Here is a 27,327-nt window from a genome sequence, read left to right as displayed (position 1 = left end):
CCCAAGGGACAGAACAGACTTTTAATGCCAACCACCCCCAACCCTGCAGTCACTGGGCACAAGTGCCGGGCAGCGTAGGGATGAGCAGGTCAGTCCCATGATGCAATCACAGCTCCCTGCTTATGCTGAGATGAACCATGACCCTTGGAAATAGAAAAACAGCCCATTAACAAGAAGTACAAAACAAAACCTCGGTGAACTTTTATTTCTCAGCATACAGAACTGGTAGCAAAGCCAAAGATTTCTGCATTTGAACGCTAGGATACCCCTCCCGACCCACCCAGGGGACATTTACAGAGTCATGACGTCCCTCCTAGAAGCCGAACCCCAATGCTGGGGCCTCTTCCCTCCTGCTCAGCTTCATTGCACAGAGGGCCTGAGGCCTGAAGGGGGTGCCAGCCGCTTCCCCATGCCTGCACGGGTATGAAATGTGGCACGCTGACCGGGCTCCTCTTCTGTCCCTCTTCAGAGAGGAGGGTCAGAAGCAGCAGCATCGTGACCCTTGCCTTTCTTCAGTCACCAAACTGGTCAGAGAGCAGGCACATCGTGCCACAAGAAAGGCAAGGGACGTCATAATTCACAGCTTATTTGCTACAGAAAGTGCCTGGGATCGGTCCTTGGCTGCTTCTGCCTCCGAGCAATCCACTTAAATCCAGGAAGGGACAGGAACTGGGATGGGGGGTGGGGTGGGGGGGAGGTGTCCTTGGAAGGTGGCCAGGAGAGACTGACTGCCAGGGCGGGGCGTCCCTAGAGGCCTTTGAGATTCTGCAAGATTTGCAGTTCGCAGCTGGCAGGCTGGCCTGAGAAGCCCAGAGGAGACTCAGACATCACATACAGTCTCAGCCTTCAGTCTGCGACTGCGACTGTAAAAACGGAGGTCAAAGATGTTTGGCAACGTAGCCCTGGTCACCTGACCAGTTTGGGCAGGGCCCAAACTAGACCCTGGGGTCTCCTGACTCTCCCCCTGAGCCCATTCCTCCTCAGCCACCTAGGAAGGCTCACTTGTTGGGAAATGTCTGTGGCACAGCCGTGGGAGATAGGAGAGTGGGGTGCTGGCCTCTGTAGGGCAGGTCCAGTCCCGGGCAAGGACAAGAAGGACAAGAAGGACAAGTCCTTGTCCTTCTCCTCAGGCATTGACTGTGGCTAGAGAAGTGAGGCCCCCAAGAACCTCACCCATAAAGAACCAAAAATACAGAGAATTTATAATACTCCCTCCTCTTCAGAAGTCAGAGGGACCCACAGACACCCCAAGCTCCCTAGAGATAATCTACTTTTTTGACGTGCTTGATCTCTCTTCTGGGGCCTCACACCATCAGGCATGGGAAAAAAAGAGTCAGGGGGTGAAGGAAGTCAAAGGTGCTAAACTAGGATCAGGGCAACTAGGGAACAGGGGGCCTTCAGGCTGCCCAACAGAACAGGCTTCTGGGGAGCCGAACACACAGACCAGCTGTGACACTGACTTTCACATTGATGGGTGAATGGCGGGTGGGAGGTAATGAAATCTGGGAGTGAGGGAGGAGGAGGAGGAGGAGAAAGGGCACAACTGCTTGGAGTGTCAGTCCCTGCAGGTGTCCGCTCCTCTCCTTCAGGGGCAGGCAGGGACTTCCCAGTCCAGGAAGGCCACAGTACTTGTGATGCCTGCGGCCCAGCCTGCTGGCACGCGAGTCTGAGCTCAGCTCATTTCCTTCCGGTGCCCTCCGCCTCTGGGGTCAGGGGCAGGAAGAGGGGCATGGTCCCTTGTGATCTGCTAGGCCTCCTCTTCCAGCTCCCGAGGGCAGAGCTGAGATCTCTGCAGAGATCTCTGCTGAGGTCAATGCAATGATCCTGGCCGTTCTGGTGAGAAAAAAGGAGGGTACGGCTCAGGGGCTACAAGTCACACACAAGCCCACCTCCGGAGTAGGGGAGGGGGGGCTGGGACAGAAAAGGATCGGGGTCTGTCTCCAGAAAGAGAAGTCCTTGCAGGGAGGAGGATGCCCCCAGGGTCAGCTGCTCCGGGCCCAGATCCTGCTCGCAGTCAGGTCATGTAGCGGGTGATGGCACGGAGGGCGTAGAGAAGGGCAGCCTGCATGCGGGCCTCCAGGAGCAGCAAGTTCACGTGGACCTGGGGCACAGACAAGGGCTTGTTGGCAACTGGTGTCACTCCTCTCCATCCCCATCCCCCCCAGACTGCCACTTCCCCTGACCAGTCACCACTCACCTCATCCATCTCTCCCATGAAGACGCCCTTACCTTTCCGAAGGCTCGGAGCAGTTGGGGACAACGACTGCCGAAGAATTTCTAGCACATTTATCCTTATCCCCACTGATCTCTCTATCCCCCAAAGCTAAAAACAAGCGCCACCCCCGGGCATTCGTTTTCTCGTTTCATCCCCGCCGCCCCCCCCCCACCCCCCCGCCAGCGACCTTGAAATGGGGGCAGCATTTGCTCTCACTGTAAAGAGAACAAGCTCAGAGGGGCAAAGTGACTTGCCCAAGGTCACAATGCTGAGTGACAATGTTAGGATTTGAACCTAGGTCCTCCTGGCTGCCACTGAGGACCCCGTGACGCACGTTCCCATTTTATAGGTGAGTAAATGTGAAAATCACACACTAGAGTAGGACTTGAACCCAGGTGTCCCAACTGGCAGAAGACTCCATCTGGGATACCTCGTTGGGTGCTGACTCCCCCTTCCCCCGTGGGCTGTACCTTCTCTGAGTGGCGGAAGTGCCTCCAGAAGAGGTTGTACATTCTTCGGGTGGTCTTCTCTGGGTAGCAGGCCACCGTCTTGATATAGACCTTGAGGTTCCGTTCCAGGAGCTGGTTCACCTCCCCGTAGTCATAGTCATCATATCTGGATGGAAAGACCCCAACAGCATCACCCATCCTCTGCTCCCAGAAGTTGACTCTTGTCCCCCTAACCCCACCCTTCAGAAGGAGGAACAGCGTGTGGCAAGAAAAGGCAGAATGTAGGAAGCGGGTAGAAGTTTGGTTCCTCTTAGAAAAGTAGCTGATGTCCCACATCACAGGCCACTGCTAGACTGGCAGGGGACCTCTCCAAAGATTGCAGAGAATTAGCCATGAGCTGCATGAACATGTGCTCACGGAATCCTCAAAACTACTATATATGCTGTCTGTAGAACTATTGTATATAATACGCCAGATTCATCAGCCCCATTTTATAGCTGAAATGGAGATTCTGGCAAGTGAAGTCACTTGTCCTGGGAATGGCATTCAAACCCATCTCTGCCTGGCTCCAAGGTCACTATAGTAAAGGCCATGGAAGAAGGGGCAGGAGGCCTGTACAAGTATTTTCCCTGGAGAAGGAAGAGGCAAAGCGAAAAAGAAATGGTATTCTTTTTTACAGACGGGCAAACTAAGCCTGGAGAAGCCGATCAACGTGTTCAAAGTCAAAGAGCAAGTTGGTGACCTGTCTAGATGCCACTTTGTCACTCCCTAGTCCAGGGAGCCAGTTAGTCATCACCGATTGGTGTGGATGGGGAAGACTGGTTGAGAACCGGAGGACAGACTCTGTAGACAAAGGCATAGGAGCAAGGACCTTGTTGGAGAATGGGGGAGCCCGGATGTGGGAGCTGGACAGGAATTAGTCTGTGCCACACTCAAAGATGTCTGTCTCTCCTCTACCTCCCCTGAACTGGAAGTCAGTCAATGACCGGCAAGAGGATGCCCAGTTAAGTACAACTCAATCCACTCAATCAAATATGATTTAAACTAGCAACATGCATTTTCTACAAGGAACACGTGCCTTTTTAAAAATGTGGGGATTTTTTTTGTTGTTGTTGATGTGATGCTTGGAATAAACCATTAAATGAGAAAAGCAAGATCATGTGTTCACTAAAATATGCACACATTTGATTAAGTGAGTAAAATCAGTGAAGTGAGTAGGAAGAAAATCTTATGTTTGTAGAATGATATGTTTTTGTTTATTTGTGGGTGGGAAGACAGAAAAGAAATACTTGACAATAATAAGAGCAGGTGGGATCGTGGATGATCTTTATTTTCTCCTTTTTGTTATCTCTGTTTTCTAAATTTACTCTAAATCCAGTTGTTTCTCCTTACAAACATCAAACACATATTTGAAAAAATATAATAACCGTTATAATTCCAATTACACAAAAGCAACTATGTTAGAAAGAAGAAAAACAATGGAGAAAGAATGTCACAGGATGTGAATGTGGGTTGTGGAGTAGCTGAATTTGGGGAAATTGGTTTTTTTCCCTTAATTCTTTGAATTTCCCACAATGTTATCAGAGTGAGATTAAAAACAAAATTGGGGGCACCTGGGTGGCTCAGTCAGTTAAGCGTCAGACTTCAGCTCAAGTCATGATCTTGTGATTTGTGGGTTTGAGCCCCCATGGGGCTCTTTCTTGTCGGCCTCTTTCTCTGCCCCTCCCCTGCTCACTCTCTCAAAAATAAATACACATTAAAAAAAAATTGATCTGTGTATATCCTTGACAGGTAATTTCATACCTACGGCTCACCCGCAAGGACTTAGGTGTTAAGGCTAGTCAGTGCACGTGGTATTTGCAATAGTGAAAAACTGTAACCTATCCACACATCCAACAATAGGGAAATGATCGAATTATGCTACATCCATAACAAAATACCATGCAGTGGTGAAAAAGCATAAATAAAAGACCCATTCATACTGACAAGGAAGGCAGTTAACAATAAATTACTGAGTGAAAAAATATCAAGCATGATTCTATCAATTAAAAAAAAAAATCTACTTTTAATCAGAGGGGCGCCTGAGTGGCTCAGTCAGTTAGGCATCTGACTCTGGATTTCAGCTCAGCTCATGATCTCACGGTTCGTGAGTCTGAGCCCCACATTGGGCTCTATACTGACAGCGCAGAGCCTACCTGGAATTTTCTCCCTCTCTCTGCCCCTCCTGTGCTCTCTCTCTCTTTCTCTCTCCCCCAAAATAAATAAAGTTAAATTTTTTTTTCTTAATCAGAAAATACTTAGGTAACAAGATGAAATGTAATTAATCACATACTATGCAGAGACAACCATTATTAATTAACATTTTAGTGTATAACCTTCCACACACTTCCCACGCATGCACATATTTTTAATAAAAAAAAAAAAAAAAAGAGGGGGCACAAAAAGATTCTGGTTGGTAACCAGCTTTCTCTTTTCTCAATCCATTTTGAATAATTTCCCATAGCAATATAAAGAGGTCATTATAATTTGTAATACCTGCAGACTTTTTCACTGGGTGGATATAACGTTATTTAGAGTCCCATACTGATGGGCATTTATGTTGTCCTTATTTATTGCTAAGAGAAGAACTCCTACTTGGAATGGAAATACACCCAGTCTCTCTCTATATCTCTATAGTTATCTCTAGGAGGTGGGATTAAAGAGTTTTGTTTATAAGGTTCAAACAGTGAGCATACTATCTTTTATAATCAGCAATGAAATAAATTTGTGTTGAAAAAATAGTATAGGCAGGAAGAAGGGAAAAGAAACAAAGAGAAAAGGAAACAGCTGTGAGCTCAGATTGAGGACTTGTAGTGCACATAGGCCTGGATGAGGGAATATATTGCTCACCTGATACCAAAGACACAGTGGATGTAATTCCAGATGGCCCTCCGGAGCACGGAGGTGTCTACTCCACTGTGCATGGCAATGGTGTTGTAGGTGAGGCTATAAGCTGCCTGGAACTTCTCATCCAACAGCTGCCCGCCCTCAGGGTAGAGCCGTTGGATCAGTGAATAGCCATGGTCTTCCCAGGTATAATCCTGAGAAACATGGGAAGGGGTCAGTGAGTAGAATCTTTGGGGCCCAAGGCTGGCCATAGGGACCCCATTCGCTGGAGCACAACTTCACTCTCTATAATGTCTCCTTCCCACCCCACAAATCTAACCTGCTGCTTGGTCTGGGCCTAAGAAGCCAAGGAAGATGCACCTTGGTGATGACCTTCTCCCTAGAATCAGGATCCCCTGAGCTTAGGGCGCAGACATGTCCTGTCATGATCTGGGGTCTCCCATTTCCCTCATCAAATCTTGAAGGAGCAGGTGCCCGACTCTCTAAGCACTCACACCATCTACCCCTTGCTTATTTGTAAATCCAGAGCAATGCCAAGAATAGTGTGGAGAGCCTACCTGGGCACGGAAGGTGGGGGGTGCCTGAGCCCCTCGCCGGGTAAAGTCCTCATATCCAAAAGTGGGGTCCTCCACAAAGCACAGCATGTCTGGGTGTGGAGAGGGCTCCAGGATGTCAGCTAAGTACGTCAGAAAGAGGTCAAAGTGAGGCCCAGGCACGGAGTACAGAGGCATCTACTGATTCATCAGTAGGTGGCCGGTGAATGCAGAGTGGAGGGCCAGAGAAAGCCCCTCGCTATGGCAGGAGGGGAGTCAGGCCCAGGGGCCTGGGGGATAAGGCCCCCAGTAAGAATACTAGTGATCCTGACAACAGTAGTTATTTGTGGAGCCCCTCACTCTGTGCTGAGAGCTTTGCTTCTGTTGTCCCATTTACCCTACAAACCAATCCTTCGCATGGGAGGAGACGGAGGCCCTGAGACAGGAAGGGACTTCTCAGTGGTCACACTGCCAGAAGAGCTGACAGGTCACGATTCAAATCCAGGTCTGACCCTAAAGTCCACTCTCAGAACCTCTTAGAAGGAGTGGTTGAGATGTGGCCTCCAAACACAAGAGGTGCTATGCAGAGTTGCCTACTCCCCAGGAGAGACGGTGTCAGAAGGGGGCAGCCCCTGGGACCTGGAGGCCTATGGTCCTCTACCTGAGGGAGCCACCAGAAGGCTCTCTGACTTCTCCAGCTCAAAGCGGCTCTCCATCTCCTCCTGGGATGCTCCCTCATCCCGTAACAGGCTCTCCTGCAGCTGCCTCATGCGCTCCATCAACGCTTCCACGTCTCGGGCAGCCTCGAAGCCCTGGAGGAGGGACCCAGTGGTGACCATTTACTCCCCGGCCCCAGGAAACCCCACACCCCTTTCCCACAAGCCAGGCCTTCCTGAGTGATGGCGAAGGCCTCCTGTGGCGGCCGCGGTGCTGGGCGGCTCGCAGGCTCTGTGCTTCCCAAAGTGAAGTTTAAGAAGCCACAGGACAGACATGTCTTCTCTGAGCATCAACTGCCCTCACAGGAAAGGGATGGTTAAAGTATCTGTAATTTCATATTAAAACACACAAGGCCCCCTTCTAAATAAGAAGCAAGCTTTGTATTTGTAAAGTGCTAACACCCGGGAGGCTTTAAGTCTGTGAGGCTGCATGCTGAGAGACCCCACACGGTTGTTTCATTTAATCCTCGCAACTGCCATGAAGTAGAGATCTTTAGCCCCATGTCACAGATGAGAAAATGGGAGTTTCAAAGCCAACTGAATTTTCTGAGGCCTCTCGGTGTGAGATAGGGAAGCGGTGGCTTCCATCCAAGGACCATGCCAGCTTCCTCTCCCAGCAAGACCCAGCCGCACGACTTACCCCAGAGTTGTTCATTGGGTCCCTGCTGGGGGGGCTGCTCTGCTCACTGGGGGGTGAAGGTGCCTGGGGGGCAGGGCTGCCCTCTGGGTCCCCCTCAGGGAGGATGCCGCAGCCAAACACAAAGGAGGCCAGCGAGTGGCAGTGGGTGAGCAGGACCAGGGCCTGGATGAGCTCCGCCAGAGACCAGCTGTGCTCGCCCGTCTTCAGCAAGGCCTGGAGAGGAAAGGAGGCCAGACTTGCTCAGTGCCTGACCCCGGGCTGACTGCCTGACATGTCCCGGCCCAGCCCCCGTGCTCCCTCTGGGACCTGCCTCTCTGCCCACCGCACCTGGATGTGCTCCTTGGTGATGAGCCACGGCCGGTGTGCCAGCAACTTGTTGATCTCGCTGAGCTTGCGCAGCTTCTCGGGGGCATGATGGAGACCGAGCAGCCACTCAGGGTCACCACCAGTCTGCAGAAACTCAGCCATGTGGCACCCCACCAGGTAGGAACACTGGTGGCGGGCGGCAGCCTATGGAGGGGGTGGACAGAACCTTGCTTGTGGATGGAGACATCACAGGCCTCACTATTGCCTGAGAGGCGGGAAACTTAGGTTCTAACCACAGTTCCACTAGTTTGCTGTCCTACCTTAGGCAGGTCACCTGACTCCTTTGTGCCTCAGTTTGCTAGTTCGTAAAGCAGGCACTAAAAATGCCTCTCTTCAGGGCACCTGGGTGGCTTAGTTGGTTGAGCATCCAACTTTGGCTCAGGTCACGATCTCACGGCCTGTGGGCTCGAGCCCCGCACTGTTGGTGCGGAACCTACTTAGGATTCTCGCTCTCTCCTCTGTCTCTCAGACCCTGCCCCACTCGTGCTTTCTCTCTCTTTCAAAATAAATGAATAAAAAAAAAATTAAAAAATAAATTAAAATGCCTGTCTTCAAAATCCAAAATTGTGTGGATGATCAGATAAAACTAGGGCTTTCCTCTGCTCAGGGCTGCCTCTTTCCTGTCCCATGAAATGAGTTCAGGAAGCACCCAGCAAAGAAATCGAAAGACCAAGTCCCCCCACGTGGCCACCCGTACAAGAGTTGGGCTCAGACAGGCTCACCATGATGGCAATGTAGTGGCGCCACGAGCTGGCCAGGGGCCCATCTGTGTGCAGCAGGAGGTAGTGTAGACGCCAAAAACTGCTAAGGTAGTCAGGGTGCAGGCCCATCACCACCGCCAGGTTGTCCACTCGCCCCAAGGACATCAATGCCTCCAGCCTCAGATGTTGCTCCAGGCTCTCTGCTCCCTCCCGAAGGACCTGCCAAGCAAAGGTGACCAGAGGGTGGGTTCCCCTCCTGCCCTCAACACTGAAGAGACCGAACACATTCACTGCGTTGGGACTGAGAAAACTAAAAATGACCACCATGTCCAAAAAAAGGAACACAGGGGAGGAAGGGATAATTCACTAAGTGATTTCCTTTCTCAAGGTTACAGATCTAGTAAATGACAGAACGTGGACTGAAATCCAGATTAGCAACAAAACCTATTTCTTTTCTCAGGACTGGTTATTGGGGCACCTGGCTGGCTCAGTCGGGGGGAGAGTGCAGCTCTTGGGGTTGGGGTTCAAGCCCCACGTGGAGTGTAGAGATTACTTACGTAAATAAAACTTAAAAAAAATGAAAGAGGACTGGTTATTTACAGATGAAAAAAGAAAACACAAGAACAATACTTGAGTTTAAAATTCTGGGCTAGACATAAATAATCAGCAGGTGGCTGTTTGCTTTCCATTTACAAAGGGTGGAGAGGGAAGGGGGGGGTGGTTAGATATTTGCCAGCTTAGGAAAGCAAAGAGGACGACAAAAGAAAACATTTGTTTTGTTCACCGAAGACCAAAGAAATAGGAGGAAACTTATTTTTACATTTTGCTGCGCAAGTGTTTTGAGGATAACCCCACTGTCACCAGCAGCCCCACACCAGAATGTCAGCTACAAGATGGCAAGGATTTTTGTCTGTCTTGGCCTCTGCTGTACCCTCAGCACCTACAACAGTGCCTGACATTTAGTCATTCAATAGGTATCTGTTAAATAAATGAATGAATGAGGAGCACCTGGGTGGGTCAGTCAGTTAAGTGTCCAACTCTTGGTTTCAGCTCAGGTCATAATCTCAGGGTTTGTGAATTTGAGACCCTCGTCTGGCCCTGCACTGGCAGTGTGGATGGAGCCTGCTTGGATCCTCTCTCTGCTCCCCACCTGCTCGCGCACACGCTCTCTTTCTCAATATAAATAAATCAGCTTTTAAAAATAAAAAAAATTAATGAGCGATCTGACTCTGTGGATTAAAGAAGTCTCTGTTGTAGTAAGTGAAAAAAATAAGGAACGTGACAATAACCTTGCCCCCACACCAAAGGATGTAAAGTATGACCTTGGTTCTATATGGGAAAAAAAAAAAAAGGCCCAGAAAACAGTGATAAATGGTTAACAGTGATTATCTCTTTGGGAGATGGGATTACGGGAGACCAAAGCTTTCTGAAACATAAAAAGGCTTTCCATAAGGAACAAAATAATACTTTTGAAGTTGAAAAAAAAGTAAATATGTATAGTCAAGGAAGAGCAGTTAGCATAGACAGTTCTAGCTTCTTAAGGCAAAAAGTCCTTTTTCTGGGAATCAAAAGTTTATTACCTAGCAGTGTCATTATCACTTTATCTCTTTGAGCCTGTTTCTTCCTAGCAACATGGGGTTGTGATATGCATGCTCCATAGAGTTCTTTGTGGGTTAAATGAGTCAGGAACCTGAAAGGGTAGTTTCAAAGCTGCTATTTCAAGAGCCGGGCAGAGATACCCCCCCTACTCCCCACCCCCACACACAAGGTCCCATGTCCATTCTTCCCAGGGATCAAGAATTCCTAACCCCTTCCAAACTTACCTCCTCCACTGGGATGAAGGCGCTGGGCCCTCGGGGACCTCGCCGAGTCCGACTTCCCCTCTGCTCCTAGAAGGAAATACATCATGGCTGTTGGAGGTAAAAGAGAGGACTAGGAGCATAGTTCACTCTCCATCTTTTTCTTCCTACCCAAGAAGCCACACTGTGCTTTTCAAACCACCCTTTTGGTGCACCCTACACAGAGGACTCAGGTGGGAGACGCACACCTGTTGGCAGGTGGAGAAAGGGTAAGCAAAAAAGAGGGCTTGCCCCACAGGGTGACTTCTTCAGGAACTGGGCAGGGACCCAGGAGCCCCAGTATTGGGTGGGAGGTGCGTGGGGAATGGAGATATATAGCCACCATGGTGCACATCTCTAGGAGGCCACCTTTTTAGCAGCCTTGGAGATTCCATACAAGAAACCCCCTCATTTGCATCCTGAAGCCGAATTACCAAGTACCTTAGATTCCCTATGATGCAGACTCAGTTATTCTCAAACGCTCCCTTCTCATCCTTCCCACCATCACCACTTCATAGACTACAACCATCCCTTGTCTGGATCACCACCCACAGCCTCGCCGATGGTCTCCCTGACTCTGTGGCCCTGCCCTCTCCTACCCATCCTCTACCAAATTAACAAAGGGAACGAGTAAAGAAAACATCTTCCCTGAACTATACCTCTGGAACTAGGAGCACATTGAACGAGTCCACGACATGGTGGTTTCCAGGAGGGCGAACCTTCCGCAGCCAAAGGAAATTTTTCTAAGTGCAAATCTCATCAGCTGGCTTAAAACCCTGACTCCAGCTCCCATTAGCCTTCCAGATAAATTAGTGGTTTAGGTCCCCTGCTCTCCCACTGGTCACTCCTTTTGCACAACTAAGAGTCTTCCAGGTCTGGGAACCTTCTGATGACCCTTATCTGTGACCCCACCATTCCTAGTGCTTTTGGTTCTGAAACCATTGTCTTCTAATTGTCTGATTCAGGTCTCCCTGATACCAGATCACATTCTGCGGAAGGCAGGGCCAGGTCATTCATACTAATCTGTGAAGGAAGAAAACAGAGAAAGCAGAGAGGCATGGAGGGAATCCAGGCAGGGCATAGAAAGCTGACGGTAGCAGCTATTCTGACCTCATGTACTGGAGACTCTTTAGAAACCATAGGAGTCATATACTCACTAAATCTCCTCCTAGTCTGAGAGGTGGGGTTCAGAGAGGATGTTTTATTTACTCATTTGTTTTGATAACTGGGAGGGAGGCTCTTCTCGGTACCGGCCTTGGAAACAGTTTACCCAAACCAGAGTCATGCCCTCACTGGACAGAGAGGGCGTCCCCCTAACTCTCCCTCCTCATTGGAAACCGGACTTAATATCAATCCCCAGGTGTCCAGGGAGTAAAGATTATAATTGAAACTTCCTCCTCAGATGGTCAAAAGCCTCTTGAGGGAAGCAGAACTCTGGGGCTCTGAAAGCCCACACAGAAAGAACAGTGGGATCTGGAAGTCCCAGGTCTGAGTACCAGTTCTGTTACTAACTTGCTGTGTGACTCTGAGAAGGTGACTTAGACTCTCTGGGCCTTAATCTTGGACAAAAAAGGTAGTTGGGCTAATGTCTCGGGGCCCTTGCAGCCCACACTTCTGGGAGATACCAGGCGAGGCTGGTCCAAGTCCAGTACAGAAAATTACCACAATCTCCAAGTACTCACTTTTAATCTCCCTCCTCCCTCACCAAAGGAAAAAAGCCTAACAGCTAGGTCTAGGAGATAAGGACTGCTGACTCCACAATCTGGGCCTCCCCCTCAGGGGACCAGAGGGCAGATAGAAAACCATAGGTGGGGGGACCTGGAGGGCTTCCCCCCGCCTCCCCTGGGGAGGAACAGCCTTAGGAACCCTTTCTCTCTCCAAAATCTGCCCCAGGAGCTGTCAAGGGAAGGAACTGATACCTTTAGGTGATAGGTCTGGACCCACCAATATTTTCATTCCTAATTATGATGATGGTGACACCATGATGATAATTATAGAGTACAGTTAAACGATAGGGGCTCTTGACCCAAACTGCCTGGGATCATATGACAACTCCACCACCTATTATCTATCTGCTAGCAGTGTGAGCCTCAGTTTCCTCACCAAATAATGGAGATAATAGTACCCACTTTCACTGGGTAGTCATGAGGATTTAATGAGATAATACCTCTACAGCCCTTACCCCTTACCTCAGGAAGTACCTCTATGGCACTAAACACTTAATACAAGTCAGCTACCGTTAATCTCATTGTAATTTCAAGCAAGGGCTTCTCAACCCAAGCAGTATAAAATCCCGTTTAAAAAGATGCCAATATCAAGGTCCCACCTCCGATTCTAATTTAATTGGGTGGGGCCCAGCATAATTTACAGCTGGGGTGGAAGGCCATTGGTTCACACCATTTATTGATCATTTTCTCAAGTATAAGGCACTGTGCTAAATGCTTTCCAGGTGGAATCAGAGTTAATCTGTTCACTCGACAAATATTTCTGATGACTACAATGCAGGCAACAAGAGAACAGGGGTGAAAAGACAGTCTCAGCCTTCACAGAATTCATGATCTAAAGGAGAATGACAAACAGCGAACAGGCTTTCAAATCGCAGATTATACAAAGTAAATGAAAAAGATCAATGAGGAAGTGTATGATGGGGTGGGAGTATGCAATATATTAGTTTAAGGAGACAGGGAGAGCTACTGAAGAGGGAACCTTTGAGTTGCTATCTAAATATCAAATATCTAAATGAGTTGATGAGAAGGCAGTAGGGCCCATAAAGATCTAGGGGATCAGCATTCCAGCCAAAGGGAACAGAAAATACAAAGTCCTGAAGGCAAGACCAAGTAGATTCCAGTCCAGAGCTCCAATACCCTGAAAGTTTCTCTGACCTTGACACCCAGAACTTCAGGGGAAGCAGACAGGGCAGGGTCCTCCTGCCAAGAGATGATGCCTCCAAATCAGCCCTCCCCTATTTCCTGGGGTAGGAATCAGTAAGGATGGTAGTAACAACACTGATTACCATCAGCTAAGCATTTTACATGCATTTAGGGTAGGATCTACTACTACTCTGAGGGTTCGCATGTTACAGACACGGAATAAGGCTCAGAGAGGTCAAGTCAGGGTTTGCACTCGGGGTTCACCAGAAGCTTCTCCTCCCTGCCCACATTCCGAGGGATCCACTTTTCCCAGTCACAGCACCTGTCATACTGTGTTGTTTCTTACTTTGAGGGCACACACTAGATCCGGCTCCCTGTTACCCCAGTGACACTGAAGTCCCTCTGGGTGGGCCCTGAACAGGCAGGCAAATTGTGAAGAGGGTCACCCCGCCCAGCTCAATGCCTGGCTCCTAATTTAAGCACTCACTAAATGTTAATTTCTAGAGTAGCTCAGGCATTTGCACACAGGTACTATATAATCTTCATCAGTTTTGGGGGTGGAGGTCTCTACGTTGCCCACAAAGAAAGATCAAGGTTCCAAAGGTTAAGCACCGGCTGACGAGTGGCCAGCCTAGGATGTGTGCTCAGTTCACTTTGGCTTCTAAGGGTTCTGTCCATCACCCACATCAGCCTCTTGGAGTAGGCCCAGCCTTATTCTTGGTCTTCTATCCAGAGCCTGCAACCCCCAGGACTCAGCTACAGATACCTATGAAGTCACTCTACCAGCTGGGAAGGGAAGAGATTCGCCCCCAACAACACCCCATGGGCAGCTGCCTGCAGAACTCGGATCCTTGTCTGGGTTTACACATGGGAGGGAGACCAAGAGCTCAAGCAGCTTCTTCCCTCCAGCCTTGGAAGGAGGCTGGTGTGAGTGGCGCCATGGGCTGGGCACTAGGCTAAGTGCTTTATACATCTGATCTGGCTGATTTCTCACAACTACCCTGAGGGAAATAGGTCTTATTATTCCTTCTTCAGAGACAGCTCATTGAGGCTCTTTCGGAGTCCTGTTCCAGACGGGCTCAGATCTGGCTTCAAAGCATGCACAGTTCTCAAGTGTCAGCTGAGCCAACAAGGGGCCAAGAGTTACAAGCGCTTCTCAGGTGCTAAGAACAGTGCTAGGGATGTGACCTCAGAGTGTCTCTAGTCCAGCAAAGTTGACACACAAAACGCCCGATTACAGGACTGTTACATTATGGATAGCATTAAAGCTCCAACAACAGAGAAGCAGGCCTGAAGGAGGGCATGCAGAAGGGACTTATGGGGGGTGGGGGGAGGGAAAGCTTCCCAGAGGAAGTGATGTTTGAGGAAGTGATTCTAGAGCCCAAGAGGGCTCTGAAAACACACTACCAGTCCTAGAGTGAAGTCCTAGAGTCTGTAGACCTTGACCCCTTTAGGTTAAGGGCGTGTGGTGAAAAGATGAGAGTCGAGGGGACTGTACATGTGGGTCTTCCCTTGGGCCCAGGGCACCAGGCTCTGTAAGTCCAGTCGCCCTGCTGTCTTCTAAGGATTCTGCTTAAAGTAGACATCTTCCCAAGGTCTTCTTTTCTTGAGAGAGAGAAAAAAAGTGTGTGGAAAGGGTTCAGATATCAACATCTTTCTCCTGCTGCTGACAGTGGCTTCCATCTAAAGGCCACTCCCTCAGAGCCTGCCCAGACCACCCGAGGCACTCTCTTCTCCCCAGGCCACTTCCCAGGCACTCAGAGAGGGATGGGCCGGCTCTCACCTCAGGCAGGAGGGACAGGTTCAGGCACCCCATGTGACACACTCTGGGGAAAGGGAAATGACCACATTCTAACAATACCAAGCATATCTGACTCAGTTCCAGGCTCTGTGCTTCAGCCTTTGCTTGTATTCTGTCATTTCTCCCAACAATCCTCAGGGATACTATCAAATTTCCATGGGAAGAAGTGGCAGATCAGAGTTGTGATCACTTGGCTATGGTCACACAGCCAGCAATGGGAACGCTGGGACTGGAACCCAGCACCCCTCTAGTGGCTAGATGCTCTCAATAATAACAAGAAATCCAGCTCCCACCCTCCAAGAAAGAAATGGACCAAGGGTAAAGTAACTTGGCCAAAGCCACTCAGCAGAGAAGTGACAGGCGTGCGTTTCATTCCTCCACATTGGGGCTCCTAAACTCTGGTGGGGAAGGATAAACAAGCCCACAGAAGACCCAGGACGCAAACCATCCACTGCTGGAGGTGGGACCCCTAGAAACCATGCTGCTCAGAGAAGGGCAACGATTTCTCCAGGGTCACACAGGACTGGCACTTGTCAAGACTCCCAGCCCCAGCAATACACTTGCACCACACTCCAGGCCTGGAAATAAAAACAAGCAAAACTATGTAGTGGCAAGCACACCAGGGAATCCTAGAGGCACCCAGGCCAAAGAATGAGCTACTTGGTGGCGGTGAGTGAAGGGAAGTCTCTCCGTAGCCCTTCCTGGGCCTCAATTTCCTCATCCTGGAAAATGGGGCTACAGTGTAGCTCATATTTTGCTAGTTTAGTCCTGAGGACTCGGAGAAAAGGCAAAACCTGGAGACCAGAATCTAGTAGGGGTTTAAGAAATGATTAGATGTCCATTGTCGTCGGGGGTGGTGGTGATGGGTGTGGGGAGGGAACAGGAGGTGTGTCAGGGTAGGCCCAGGCTATTGCTAGCTTCACCGCAAAGAGTCCCGGCCAAGCAAACTTCTGGGACCCGAGACCAGTCAGCAGGGCGCAGGCTAATCGCCGCCCGCCTTCGGGAGCCGCGTCCAGGATTTCTCCCCTTCTCCCCCAGCTTTGGCCGCCGCCGCCGCGTACCCGGCAGCTGGCCAAGGCCCTGGAGCGCCCGCTCTCCCCCGCTTCCTATCGGGGGTGCAGGTGTGGGCGGGGGACGAGGTCGACCTCCGTTGGCAAGTCCCAGGTGCCCCAATCCCCGCACTGGGAGACTGGCACTGGGACGTATCCTAGAAAGAGTCCTCCGCCCGCCAGCCCCAGCCCAGAGGAAGGGAATCTGCGGAAGGGGGCGGGGAGGAGGAGTGGTCGGTCGAGCCGCGGCTGCCGGGATTTGCCTGGACTTGAAGATTCTCCGGTCGAGAGCCCAAACCCGAGATAACCTCGAGAAGGCTCCCCTCTCATTGGCCAGGAGTCCTAGGGAGCCAGGGAAGGTTCCACAACCCGGGGGGAGGGAGCGGAGGGGGCCGAGACTGCCAGTTGATGCAACCCCATTCCTAGGTTACGCGCCTCCACTCCCCCTCCCCGAGCCGGGGCGGGGGGAGGGGGGCAAGCACAGACTCAGCCCGGGACAGCCCGAAGCCCGGCCGCGGCTCGGGGCTCAAGGGAAGAGTGGCGTCGCTCGAGCGCTGCTTACCTCTCCGGCCCCGGGGCCGCCGCCGCCGCCGCCGCCCGGGGAGAATGGCAGGTAGCCCTTCAGCTGCGCGCCGCACTCGGAGTCTGCAACGATCATGCTGTGTGCCAGGATCCGGCCACGGCTCGCCGGCGACCGGTGCACCCGAGGGGGTTTTGTACAGACGCACGCAGGAAGCTGGGACTGGGGGCCGCTGGGGAGGTTCTAGAGCCCCGGGATGTCTCTCGGGGTTCCAGACGCTCCGAAAGCCCAGAATCAGGGAACAGCCGCTGCTCCGCTGGACTCTCGCCCCGGCCGGCTTCAGGAACGGTGAATGGCCTCAGGAACCTGGGATTGGCAGCGGCCCAGGGGTTTTTACGGCCCGGAGTACCTCGGAAGTCCGCAGTGGCCACGGCTGCTCGCCAGCCCAGCGCTCCTCAGCATCCCCGCCGCGGAACTGCCAACGCTCGCCGGGCTCTGATACCAGCAGCGCCGCTCAGCCCGCTGCGGTCCTCGGGGGAGGGCGGGGACACAAAAGCCCGCGCCGCGGCCAATCAGATGCCTGTTTCCCGGGGAGGCGAGGACGACACCTCCCCTTGGAGCCTACTGCTCGGCCAATCGGCACCGGGAAGCGCCGGGGAACTCTGGGAGCTGTAGTCAACCCGGGATGAATGCTGCAAACTTTCGCAAAAGGGTTTAATCAGATCGTTGGCAATTTCAGACGAGAGTGACTGCCAAGAGAGTCATTAGAGCTGTGTGATGAAACGGGACTTCACCGGGCTGGGCCGGAGAGTCGGGTGTGAAGTCCCTCCCAAGTATGTTCCTTAGTTTTTCAGTTCCTGCAGGGACTGGTTACGGTTAGGAGAGGTGGTGCTAATTACAGAGCCAAACCCCAAATCTTTGGAGATTAGAACAGAGCCCTGTCCCCCTGGCCTCCGGGAGAGCTCCACCGTAAAATGTACCAGGCACGGGAATGCATCGTATTTGTGGGGTCCCTGGAAAAGCCTTCATTCATTGAAAGGTCCTTGGTAACCTCATGTCTAACCTCAGTCCCTATTGCTGCAGTTTCCTCTCTTCTGCTTCCTCGGGGCCTCCAGTCCTGTCTTCCATTCCGGCCACTCCCTTTCTAGAAACTTTGAGGTAAGGTGTTCTACTGGGTCTCTTCTCACATCTCTCTCTCTGGCCACTCCTTCTCTGACTCCTCTTTTTCCTTCCACCCCCTGGAACGTGGGTGTTCCCCGGTTTCTGTTTTTATCCCTCCTCTGTCCAGACACACTCTTTCTGATCTCATCCATTTCCTGGACTGCAATGCTCCATTTGGGAATAAGTTGCTTCTACCAGCACTTCAGCACCTCAAAGGTGAATTCATCTCCTGTTCCTTCCCACAGCCTCTTCCTTGACAGTTTTTCTTTAGAACTCCATTTTTTGTTTCCATCTTGAAGTCATTGTTTACTCTGGATAGAGAATCCTGGCAGGAGCAGGAGCAAGGGTGGACTAGATGACCTCCAAGGTCCCCTCTGAGACCTTATGAGAGTAGGCTTACCACTCCAAGGATGACTCTCTAATTTGGTCTCCTGCCTCCAGCCTCTTGGAAGAAGGAAATGAATTTCACCCTCTGCTGAGCAACCAAGGAGGCACTTGGACCGGGGCTCTATTATAACACTTACCCCACTCTACTTTGTATTGTAATTTTCTGTGTACGTGTCTTTTTATTAATGTTTATTTATTTTTGAGACAGAGAAAGAGGAGAGGGACAGGCAGAGATAGAGGAAGAGAGAGAATCCCAAGCAGGCTCCACGCTGTCAGTGAAGAGCCCCATGAAGGACTCCAACTCACGAACCCTGAGATCATGATCTGAGCTGAAATCTAGAGATGGAGGTTTAAGGACTGAGCCACCCAGGCACCACTACATGCATGTCTTATCTGACCTTTTTGATTATAAACTCTTTGAGGGCAGGGCCCGTGTCTTGAAATCTTTGTCTCTGCCTTGTGCCACCTGTCCTGCCAATAATATGCCCTTGTGACTGAATCTTTCTTTGAATTGAATTCCCCTGTAAATTCCCATATGTCAGATTCAGTTTCATTTTTATTTTTTTAATGTTTGTTTGTTTGTTTATTTATTTTGAGAGAGAGAGAGAGAGAGAGAGAGAGGCAGAGAGAGAGGGAGAGAAAGAATCCCAAGCAGGCTTCACGCTCAGCTTGCGGAGCCCAATGCAGGGTTCGATCTCACAAACCATGAGATCATGACTTGCCCCAAATCAAGAGTCCTGCACTCAACCAACTGAGCCACCCAGGTGCCCCTCAGCTTTCATTTTTAAAATCTACTCTGTAGTTAGTGTCAGTGTTTAGATCAAAAAATGTTACTGGTATGTCATCAACTAAGAATAAAGGTCAAACCTCTAGACTGACAGTATCTGCCAAGATCTGCCTCATTCTACCTTTCCAGTCTTATCACCTACCACATCCATGTTTCTTGTTTGGCCTTCAAACCTTTCTTCCAGTGGTTCTGTCTGCAAATCTCTGCCCACTGAAATCCTACCCAACATGCAATGCTTTCATGCGTGTTTGTGGCCTGAATGAAGCCTTCAAAAATGCCACTTCCTACAGAAAGGGTTGCTTTTTCAGCTCAGCTGAAAATAATCTCTTCCACTCCTCCACTCCTCAACACATTGTTTCTACCTCTTTATACCACTGATCTTTAAATGTGATGCAGCCTTGTTATCATCTCTGCTTATCTTACCCATTCCTTTCAGCTAACAATGGAATATGTGATTGATCACTTCTGCAAAGTGAGGAAACTTGAGCTCAGAAGGTAAAATTTCATGTCAAGGTCATACAGTATCTTCTTTTGACTGCACCAGGCTGTCGAAGAGCTCCTTTGAGGCAGTGTCTAATTGCCTTTGTATCCCCCACCAACATGTAGTAGGTCCTCAGCAAATGTTTTTGAATGAATAAATATGAGTTACCCTCCTCTGTAAAATAATCCCTTAGGATCTTCAAGGAAACGACTAAATTATTCGCAAGGCTTCACTTGCAAAGTTAGTAATTTTGTGAAAAGAAAAAGCAAAAGATACAAATATTCTCAATTTGATGAGCTTTTGTGACTCAGTCTCTGAGGAAGGAAAGCTGAGGAGAGACACAGCTACTGCCATTTACTGAGCTCAAACAATAGTCCAGGTTATGTCTATTATTTCATGTAACTCTGACTACAACCTGGTGAGGTATGGATTATGCCCCCATTTGGCAGATGAGGGTCAAGAGGTTTGTTGGCCAAGATAGCTTAGTAATGTGTTGAGTAAGGATTTCAAACCCAGGCAGGAATGACTCCAAAGCAGAAACTACATACACCATGGATGAGAGAAGGACATGAATTGTAAGAAGCAGTCTGGCATAAGGAAGTAATGCGTAGAGTAGAATTATAATATATTAATTGGGAGTGAGGAATATAATTGTCAAGTGGCCTGTAATTGGTGGGCCAGCACATCCCTCTTTATAGGACAGTCTCCGTGAAAAGCCAAGTTGTCATTTGAAGGTGGCTAGGGCAGTTGAAGTCTAAGCAAAAGAAACCAGTGAAAGATGAATTGTTGAACCAGCTCCACTCAGATCAAACCTGCTGGTCAGGGCTCCCACTTCTTCCCTCTCTCTTTTATTTAGTAAATATTTATTAACCATTTAGTGTGTACCAAGCACTATCCTGGGCTCTGAAAAATCCAGCAGTGAAGCTTCTTGCCCAGCACGGCATGGCCTGGTGACACAGGATGGGCTTATTCCTCCCCACCCCCACACCTTGTATTTTCGGTTCGGTAAAGATCTCCACCTCCTGTTGCCATACTCACTCGACTCTTGCATCAGCTATGTTGAGGCCACTGATTGGCCAAAGCTTTTTTTATTCTTCAATCACGTTCCAGCCCTGAAGATACATCTAGATTGGATTTGAAATGTTTTTGAGGTTTCTTTAGCTTCAGACCCTCTCACAGATTTTAACCCTAATGGGATTCTCTTCTGTTCTGTATTCATTCTTTCTGAATTAATTTTCTAATCCCAAATTCTGGAATCACTCTGCTATAATAACCTTGTACCCTGACCATTATCTGGGGCTGTGATTTATCACCCCAGAGGTACTTTTCTGTGCTCTTTTTATTATTTTCATGCACACCCCCTCCCAGCTCAGAATACAATTCCTGCCTTGGGGGAGCTTTTAGGGAAGAAACCTAACTCTAACCGATTTGATAAAACCAAAAGCAGACCCACCCTCCAAGGCTTATTCACACATTCGTCCATTTAATTACTCATTAAGCAGGCATTGTGCTAGGTGCCCAGGAAGAACCTTCTGGCTCACAGGTCGTGAGCTGCCAAGCCTTACAGCAAAATTGAAGTTGTGCCCTGGAGTTGTGCTTTAGGGGTAGGACAACCATAGACTCTAAGAAACAAAGCCAACTATCTCCTAAGACCACTGCCCAGGAGTCAGGCACCTGGATGCTAGCTTTTAGCCATGTGACCCAAAGTGATTTTTTTTTTTTTTTTTTTTTTTTAGCTTTTAGGATTTGTTTCTTCATCTGTAAAACAAAGGAACTGAAATGAGCTCTAAACCTTCAGAGCCGCCGTATAGGGATTTGGGCTAGGCGTATAATTCAGTTTCGTCAATTGTATACTGCGGACAGAAACGTCCAGGTTTCAAAAGCCTCACCCCTCTTAGTAAATAAAATACAAAAACTGACCAGCTGGGTTCTTTTGGATAATTCATTAAGAATTTCAGTTTGGTTTTGACGGCTGAGCGAGCCCTCAGCGCCCCCTGCAGGCAAGACTCTGCTACAGTTCAGAAAGGACGGAGGGAAGAAAGTTTAGAGGGCCACCTCTAAACCATTTTGAGTTTACAGGATTGTCCAGTCCCATGTCACCGCCTGAAGGTCCCGAAAAGAGTCCAGGCAACAGCTAAAGATTGTGTGGTTGCTGAGGATTCTCCGATGCCAGCATGGACCATACTCCCAAAGACTCCCTACCTGAATGTAGTTCCCCCTGTTTTGGCTTACTCTCATCTTACAGACAGGAAGCCTGCGGGCCCACAGAAAGTTGGTCACAGAGCAGAGACTACAACCTTAGTTCAGGCCCCCACTGCAGGGTCACTTGCATCATTGTAGGCTGCCCCGGGAGCCTCACATTTCCAGGAAAACAACTGGCTTTTCTCTGTTCTCTTTCCCCTCCCTCTCTCCACTCCTAGAAGCTCTACACATCCCATTGTCCATTTTCAGTCACCCCGAGGCCTGTGCTTGGAGTAATGTTTCCAGCATCTTGCCACCATCCCGTCCCATCTCTTCCTACTGAAAGAGTCTGTACCCACTCCGTCCCAAAATCAGTTGGACGTGGACTCAGGATATCGGAGTTCAAGTTTCCAGTTCTAACCCTTTCCAGCTGTGTGAACCTAGGCAAGTCACGTCACTTCTCTGAAACTCAGTTTCCTGCTGTGTAAAATGGGGCAATCAAGTTTACCTCCACAGGGGCTGCTGTGGGGACGTGAGCTAATGCATACAAATTCCTTAACAAGGCTTGATGCGGACCAAGCCCTCAACAAACTGTAATTATTATTTATTTTGTTACTGTTCTTATTTTAACATATCTGACTCTGTGACTGACAGATGGTGTTCAAGAAAGGAGGTTTAACCATTAACATTTAGAATTTTGGAGCACGGAGACTGGCACTTAGCAGGAAGTGAATAAATGTGGTTAGTATCATTGCTTTTTTGACCCAAAGGCACCCAAGACGGTTACAGTCCTAACGTCTCACCCTAGAAAAAGCTACAGCACTTCTTTTCACTCAGCAACAGGCTCCTCTTTCGTAAACCGCGGCAGCCAATGAGCAGGAAGATGGGCGCGGTTATATGGCAGCCAATACCAGCTGCGCAACTGCGCACTGGTTAGGCCCAGGCGGGTTTCCAGGCTGGTTTAGGAAATCAAGCCCGGAGGCGGTTTGTGGGGCGGGGAGTAGCTCCAAATCTCCTGACTCTACCTATCAACCGAGCTCTGATTGGTGCAGGCCCTGCCTGCCCGCCCCTCCCTCCGCCTGGCTCCGCCTTCGCGGAAGGGGGCGGGGACTACTCTGTTGGCTTTCCGTTTCTTTCCTTTTCCTTTTCTTCTTTTTAATGAACATATTGATTTTGGTTTATGTGTTTCCCGTCCAAGTTATTAATGACATATATTATTGGAGAAAATTTAGAAAATACAGGGAAGTACAAAGGTAAAAAAAGAAATAACACGAAATGATATCTATCCCATTTTGTGTTTTCTAATGTTTTTCAGGCTTTCTGCCCTAAGCTGGTATTCCTCCTGTTAGGTGTTCTGTTGTTGCAAAAGTGTCAAAGTGGAAGCGCTCAAAATACCCATCAAAGGGGATTGGTTAAAGTAAGAAACAGATTCACCCACACAATGGAACATCTTGCTGCAAAGAAACAGAAGGAGGCAGCTCTGTGTGAAATGAAAAGGTGTGCAGGTTTTAATGTTAAAACAAAAAACAAGTTGCAAATGATATATATAGAATAAGCTCATAGATATCATATGATTACACAGAGGCAACAACTGTCTGGAAAGATAAACAGTTTGAAACAAACTGTTAGCATCCAGTTACCTCTGGCGTGGAGGCAGGATAGAGAAATTATAAGATTCTTTATACAGTTCTTTAAATTTTTTTTAATAATGACAAGATGTATTATGTTTGTAACTAAAAAAAAAATCCCTTAGGGGAGGTGCGACTGGGTGGCTCTGTTGGTTAAGCATCTGACTCTTGATTTCCGCTCAGGTCATGATCTCATGGTTCATGAGTTCGAGTCCTACATCAGGCTCTGCACTGACTGTGGACTCTGCTTGGCATTCTTTTTCCCTGTCTCCTTCCCCCTTCGCCACTCGTGTGCTCACTCTCTCTCTCAAAATAAATAAACATTAAAAAAAATAAAAATTAGGAGATTTAAAAATAATTCTAAAATTTCAGAATAAAAATAAAAAGTAGGAGATTTTATGTAAAATCTCCCAATTTGTGAATTATCTTCGAAAACATGTAAGATGTGTTAACACTGGGCCTGCATTCCTGGTGCTATCAGCAGGTCTAAGTAGCTGGGCATGTCTCCTCCAATTCTCAGTTTCCATAATAATAACACATAGACCACTTGACTCACATTAGAGGTCTAGCCTCTGTAGGAACCTGCCTTTGAAACCTCTGGACAAGGTCAAGATTCTTTAACATGGTATTCAAAGCCCTATGCCTTCCCTTTCACCTTTACTTGCTTCTATTCTTGTTCACTCTTGCTCAAACACACCCTTGCTCAAGGTCAAAGTGTAAGGTAGTGGCAGAGTGGGAATTAGAGCCAGGGTTTCTCGTCTTACTCTCCAGGCTCTTGTAACTACCTCATTTAGTTCTGTGCCCATTAACTTTGGGTGTTTGGGTTTTTTAATAAGACCGGGCCAAAGTGAGCCCATTTTTATAAAACCAAATGGAACGTAAGAAACAACAACAACAACAACAACAACAAATGCTATGTTCAGAGGTGGAAATTTTGCTACCAGATGTGCAATATCACCAGTTTCTCACTCCCCTCACTTAATCTGCTCCAGCTGTACTGGCTACTTTGCTTTGACCATGGTTTGTTTGTTTTTTTTTTTTTTTACATTTATTTATTTTTGAGAAACAGAGTGAGACAAAGCGTGAATGGGGGAGGGGCAGAGAGAGAAGAAGACACAGAATCTGAAGCAGGCTCCAGGCTCTGAGCAAGAGGTCAGCACAGAGCCTGATGCGGGGCTCGAACCCACGAACTGTGAGATCATGACCTGAGCCAAAGTTGGACGTTCAACCGACTGAGCCACCCAGGGGTCCCTGCTTTGACCATGTTAAACCACTATTGTCTCAAAGCCTTTGCCTTTGCTGTTAGACTTCAGCTTTGCTCTGTATCTTCATAGCTTAAGTTATTTTTTTCATAAATTATTTATTTTTTTAAACATTTTTTAAATGTTTATTTTTGAGAGAGAGAGAGAGGGAGAGAATGAGTGGGGGAGGAGCAGAGAGAGAGGGAGACAGATGATCAGGAGCAGGCTCCGTGCTGACAGGAGAGAGCCTGATGCGGGGCTTGAACCCATGAACTGTAAGATCATGACCTGAGCCAAAGTCAGATGCTCAACCAACTGAGCCACCCAGGCACCCCTATTTATTTTTTTAAGTAATCTCCATGCCCAGTATGGGGCTTGAAATCATTGTGAGATCAAGAGTTGCAGGCTCTACCAACTAAGCCAGCTAGGTGCCCCTGTTTTTATATTCTTCTTTAGTCCTATCTCTTATCAGGTCACAGGTGACTCCATAAGGTGACAAACTTATCTGATCACACTATATAAAATAATTAAATTTCAGCCATTTTATATCCCTTTACCCTGCTTTACTTTTCTTCCACTTAAGGTATGAACTTGTTTAACTTTTGCCTTTCTTACATTATGGCAACTCCATGAAGGCAGACCTTGTCTGGTTTTCTGTTGTATTTTGGCACCTAGCACAGTGCCTGGAACATAGTAAACATTCAGTAAATAATTTGCATACTCCTAGAAGAATCTTATTGTTTCACAGAGCAGGTGATTTTCAATTCATTACATCCGTCTCCCAAGAACTAAATAACTTTTGTTTTTTGGGTGACAGATGTGGAGAATGGAATGAGAAACTTGGAGGCATCAACCAGAGGAACATTTCCGAAATCAGAAAAATGATGGTGGGGCACATGGGTGGCTCAGTCAGTTGAGCGTCCAACTCTTGATTTTGGCTCAGGTCATGATCCCAAGCTGTGGGATTGAGCCCTGTGTTGAGCTCCACCCTGAGGATGGAGCCTGCTTGAGATTCTCTCTCTCACCCTTTCTCTCTCTCTCTCTCCCTCTGCCCCTCTCCCTTGCTTGTGCTCTCTCTCTCTCTAAAAAAGAAAAAAAGAGGAGTGCCTGGGTGGCTCAGTCGGTTAAGCATCTGACTTTGGCTCAGGTCATGATCTTGTGGTTCAGGAGTTCAAGCCCTGCATCGGGCTCTGTGCTGACAGCTCAGAGCCTGGAGCCTGCTTCGGATTCTGTATCTCCCTCTCTCTGCCCCTCCCCACTCACTCTCTGTCTCTCTCTCAAAAATAAACATTAAAAAAAGAAAAGAAAACTGTTGACAATGCCAGAATCTTCTGGAGGAAGATACACTAGGCATAAGAGCATAGTGATTAAGTTGACAAAGAAGCATTCAGAGTAGATTTCATCAGGGTCTTTGAGTTAATGACTGAAGCAGACAACTCTTGAGATATCTGCCTGGCTCGCAATTCCACCTATGGCAACTATCCCATACACACAACAGTGGGCCATAATCATACTCTCCTGGCCTTGGCCTTTTAGACTAAATGGGATTGTCTGACTCAAGCTGGGTCTGAGTGTTTTCCAAGAATTGGAAATTTGCAAAGTAGACTCTTGTTAGATCTGAGTCATAGCCCAGATCAATAGCTGTGTTAAAATGCAGATTACTGGGGGCGCCCAGGTGGCTCAGTTGGTTAAGCGTCTCTTGGTTTTGGCTCAGGTCATGATCCTCACGTTTCATGAGTTTGAGCCCTGACAGCACGGAGCCTGCTTGGGATTCTCTCTCTCCCTCTCTCTCTCTGCCCCTCCCCTGTTCATGTGCTTGCTCTCTCTCAAAATAAATAAATAAACTTTGAAATAAAATATGCAGGTTACTGGACCTTTCCTCAATATTCTAATTCATGATGTCTAGGGTAGAAGTTAGAATGTTTCCATTTTTTAAAAAAGTGTATCTATTTATTTTGAGAGAGAGAGAGAGAGAGAGAGAGAGAGCATGAGCAGGGGAGGGACAGAGAGAGGGGGAGAGAGAGAGTCCCAGGCAGGCTCCTCCACACTGTTAGCACAGAGCGCGATGGGGGGCTTGAACTCACAAACCATGAAATCACAACCTGAGCCACCAAGATACCCCAGAATTATCCATTTTTAAAAAGCATCTCAATGATCAAAAATGGTAGGGTTGGGAGCAAGAGGAATTGTTCTGTCCACTGAAACAGCCACTAAGTTGGCAGAGATGGTCAGAATAAACTTTTTTGGAATGCTGGAATCTAACAAGCCATATACAATAATCAGGGGACTGCTTACCAAAGAAAAAGGCTGTTTACGTTTCAGTGTTGAAAGAAATCTTTGGGGGCACCTGCGTGGCTCAGTTGGTCAAGTGTCCAACTCTTGATTTCGGCTCAGGTTGCGCGTTCTCACAGTTTGTGGGACTGAGCCCCATGTTGGGATCTGCATTGACAGCATAGAGCCTACTTGGGATTCTCTCTTCCCCTCTTGATGCCCCTCCCCCCCCCCAAATAAATAAATAAACATTAAAAAAAAAAAAGAGAGATCTTGGGGCACCTGGATGGCTTAGTTAAGCGTCTGACTTTGGCTCAGGTCATGATCTCATGGTTCATGGGTTTAAGCCCCACATCAGGCTCTCTGCTGTCAGCACAGAGCCTGCTTCAGATCCTCTGTCCCCACCTCTCTCTGCCCCTTCTCCTCCTCTCAAAAATAAATAAACATTTAAAAAGTAAAAGAAAGAGAAATCTTTGTTAGGTCACTGGCTGATTGCTGAGATAACGGAATAGAGATGTCAGGGACCACCATGACAAGGAATGTAGTTATTGCAAAGACAGCTTGGAGAAGTCACCAAACAAGCAGAGCACTACAGGCCGCACAGGC

The 27,327-nt window shown here is 48.5% G+C and overlaps 1 protein-coding gene across 1 annotated transcript; it reads right to left on the bottom strand.

Moving 5' to 3' along the window:
* Window positions 1–1,181: 1,181 nt before the first annotated feature.
* On the bottom strand, window positions 1,182–17,115 carry SESN2 (sestrin 2). Its single transcript, XM_040466624.1, has 10 exons — window positions 16,627–17,115; window positions 10,330–10,395; window positions 8,528–8,725; window positions 7,767–7,949; window positions 7,440–7,652; window positions 6,745–6,895; window positions 6,108–6,226; window positions 5,554–5,744; window positions 2,686–2,830; window positions 1,182–2,101 (listed from the first exon to the last, which is right to left on the bottom strand). The coding sequence occupies exons 1-10, from the start codon at window positions 16,720–16,722 to the stop codon at window positions 2,015–2,017; spliced, it is 1,449 nt and encodes a 482-aa protein (XP_040322558.1). The 5' UTR covers window positions 16,723–17,115; the 3' UTR covers window positions 1,182–2,014.
* Between the last annotated feature and the right edge of the window lie 10,212 nt (window positions 17,116–27,327).

This window comes from Herpailurus yagouaroundi, unplaced genomic scaffold (assembly GCF_014898765.1).
Source record: "Herpailurus yagouaroundi ecotype Mexico unplaced genomic scaffold, PumYag 77, whole genome shotgun sequence".
NCBI classification, from domain to species: Eukaryota; Metazoa; Chordata; class Mammalia; order Carnivora; family Felidae; genus Herpailurus; species Herpailurus yagouaroundi.
The sequence above is the reverse complement of the archived record's forward strand: the minus strand, read 5'-3'. Positions and strand labels throughout refer to the sequence as shown.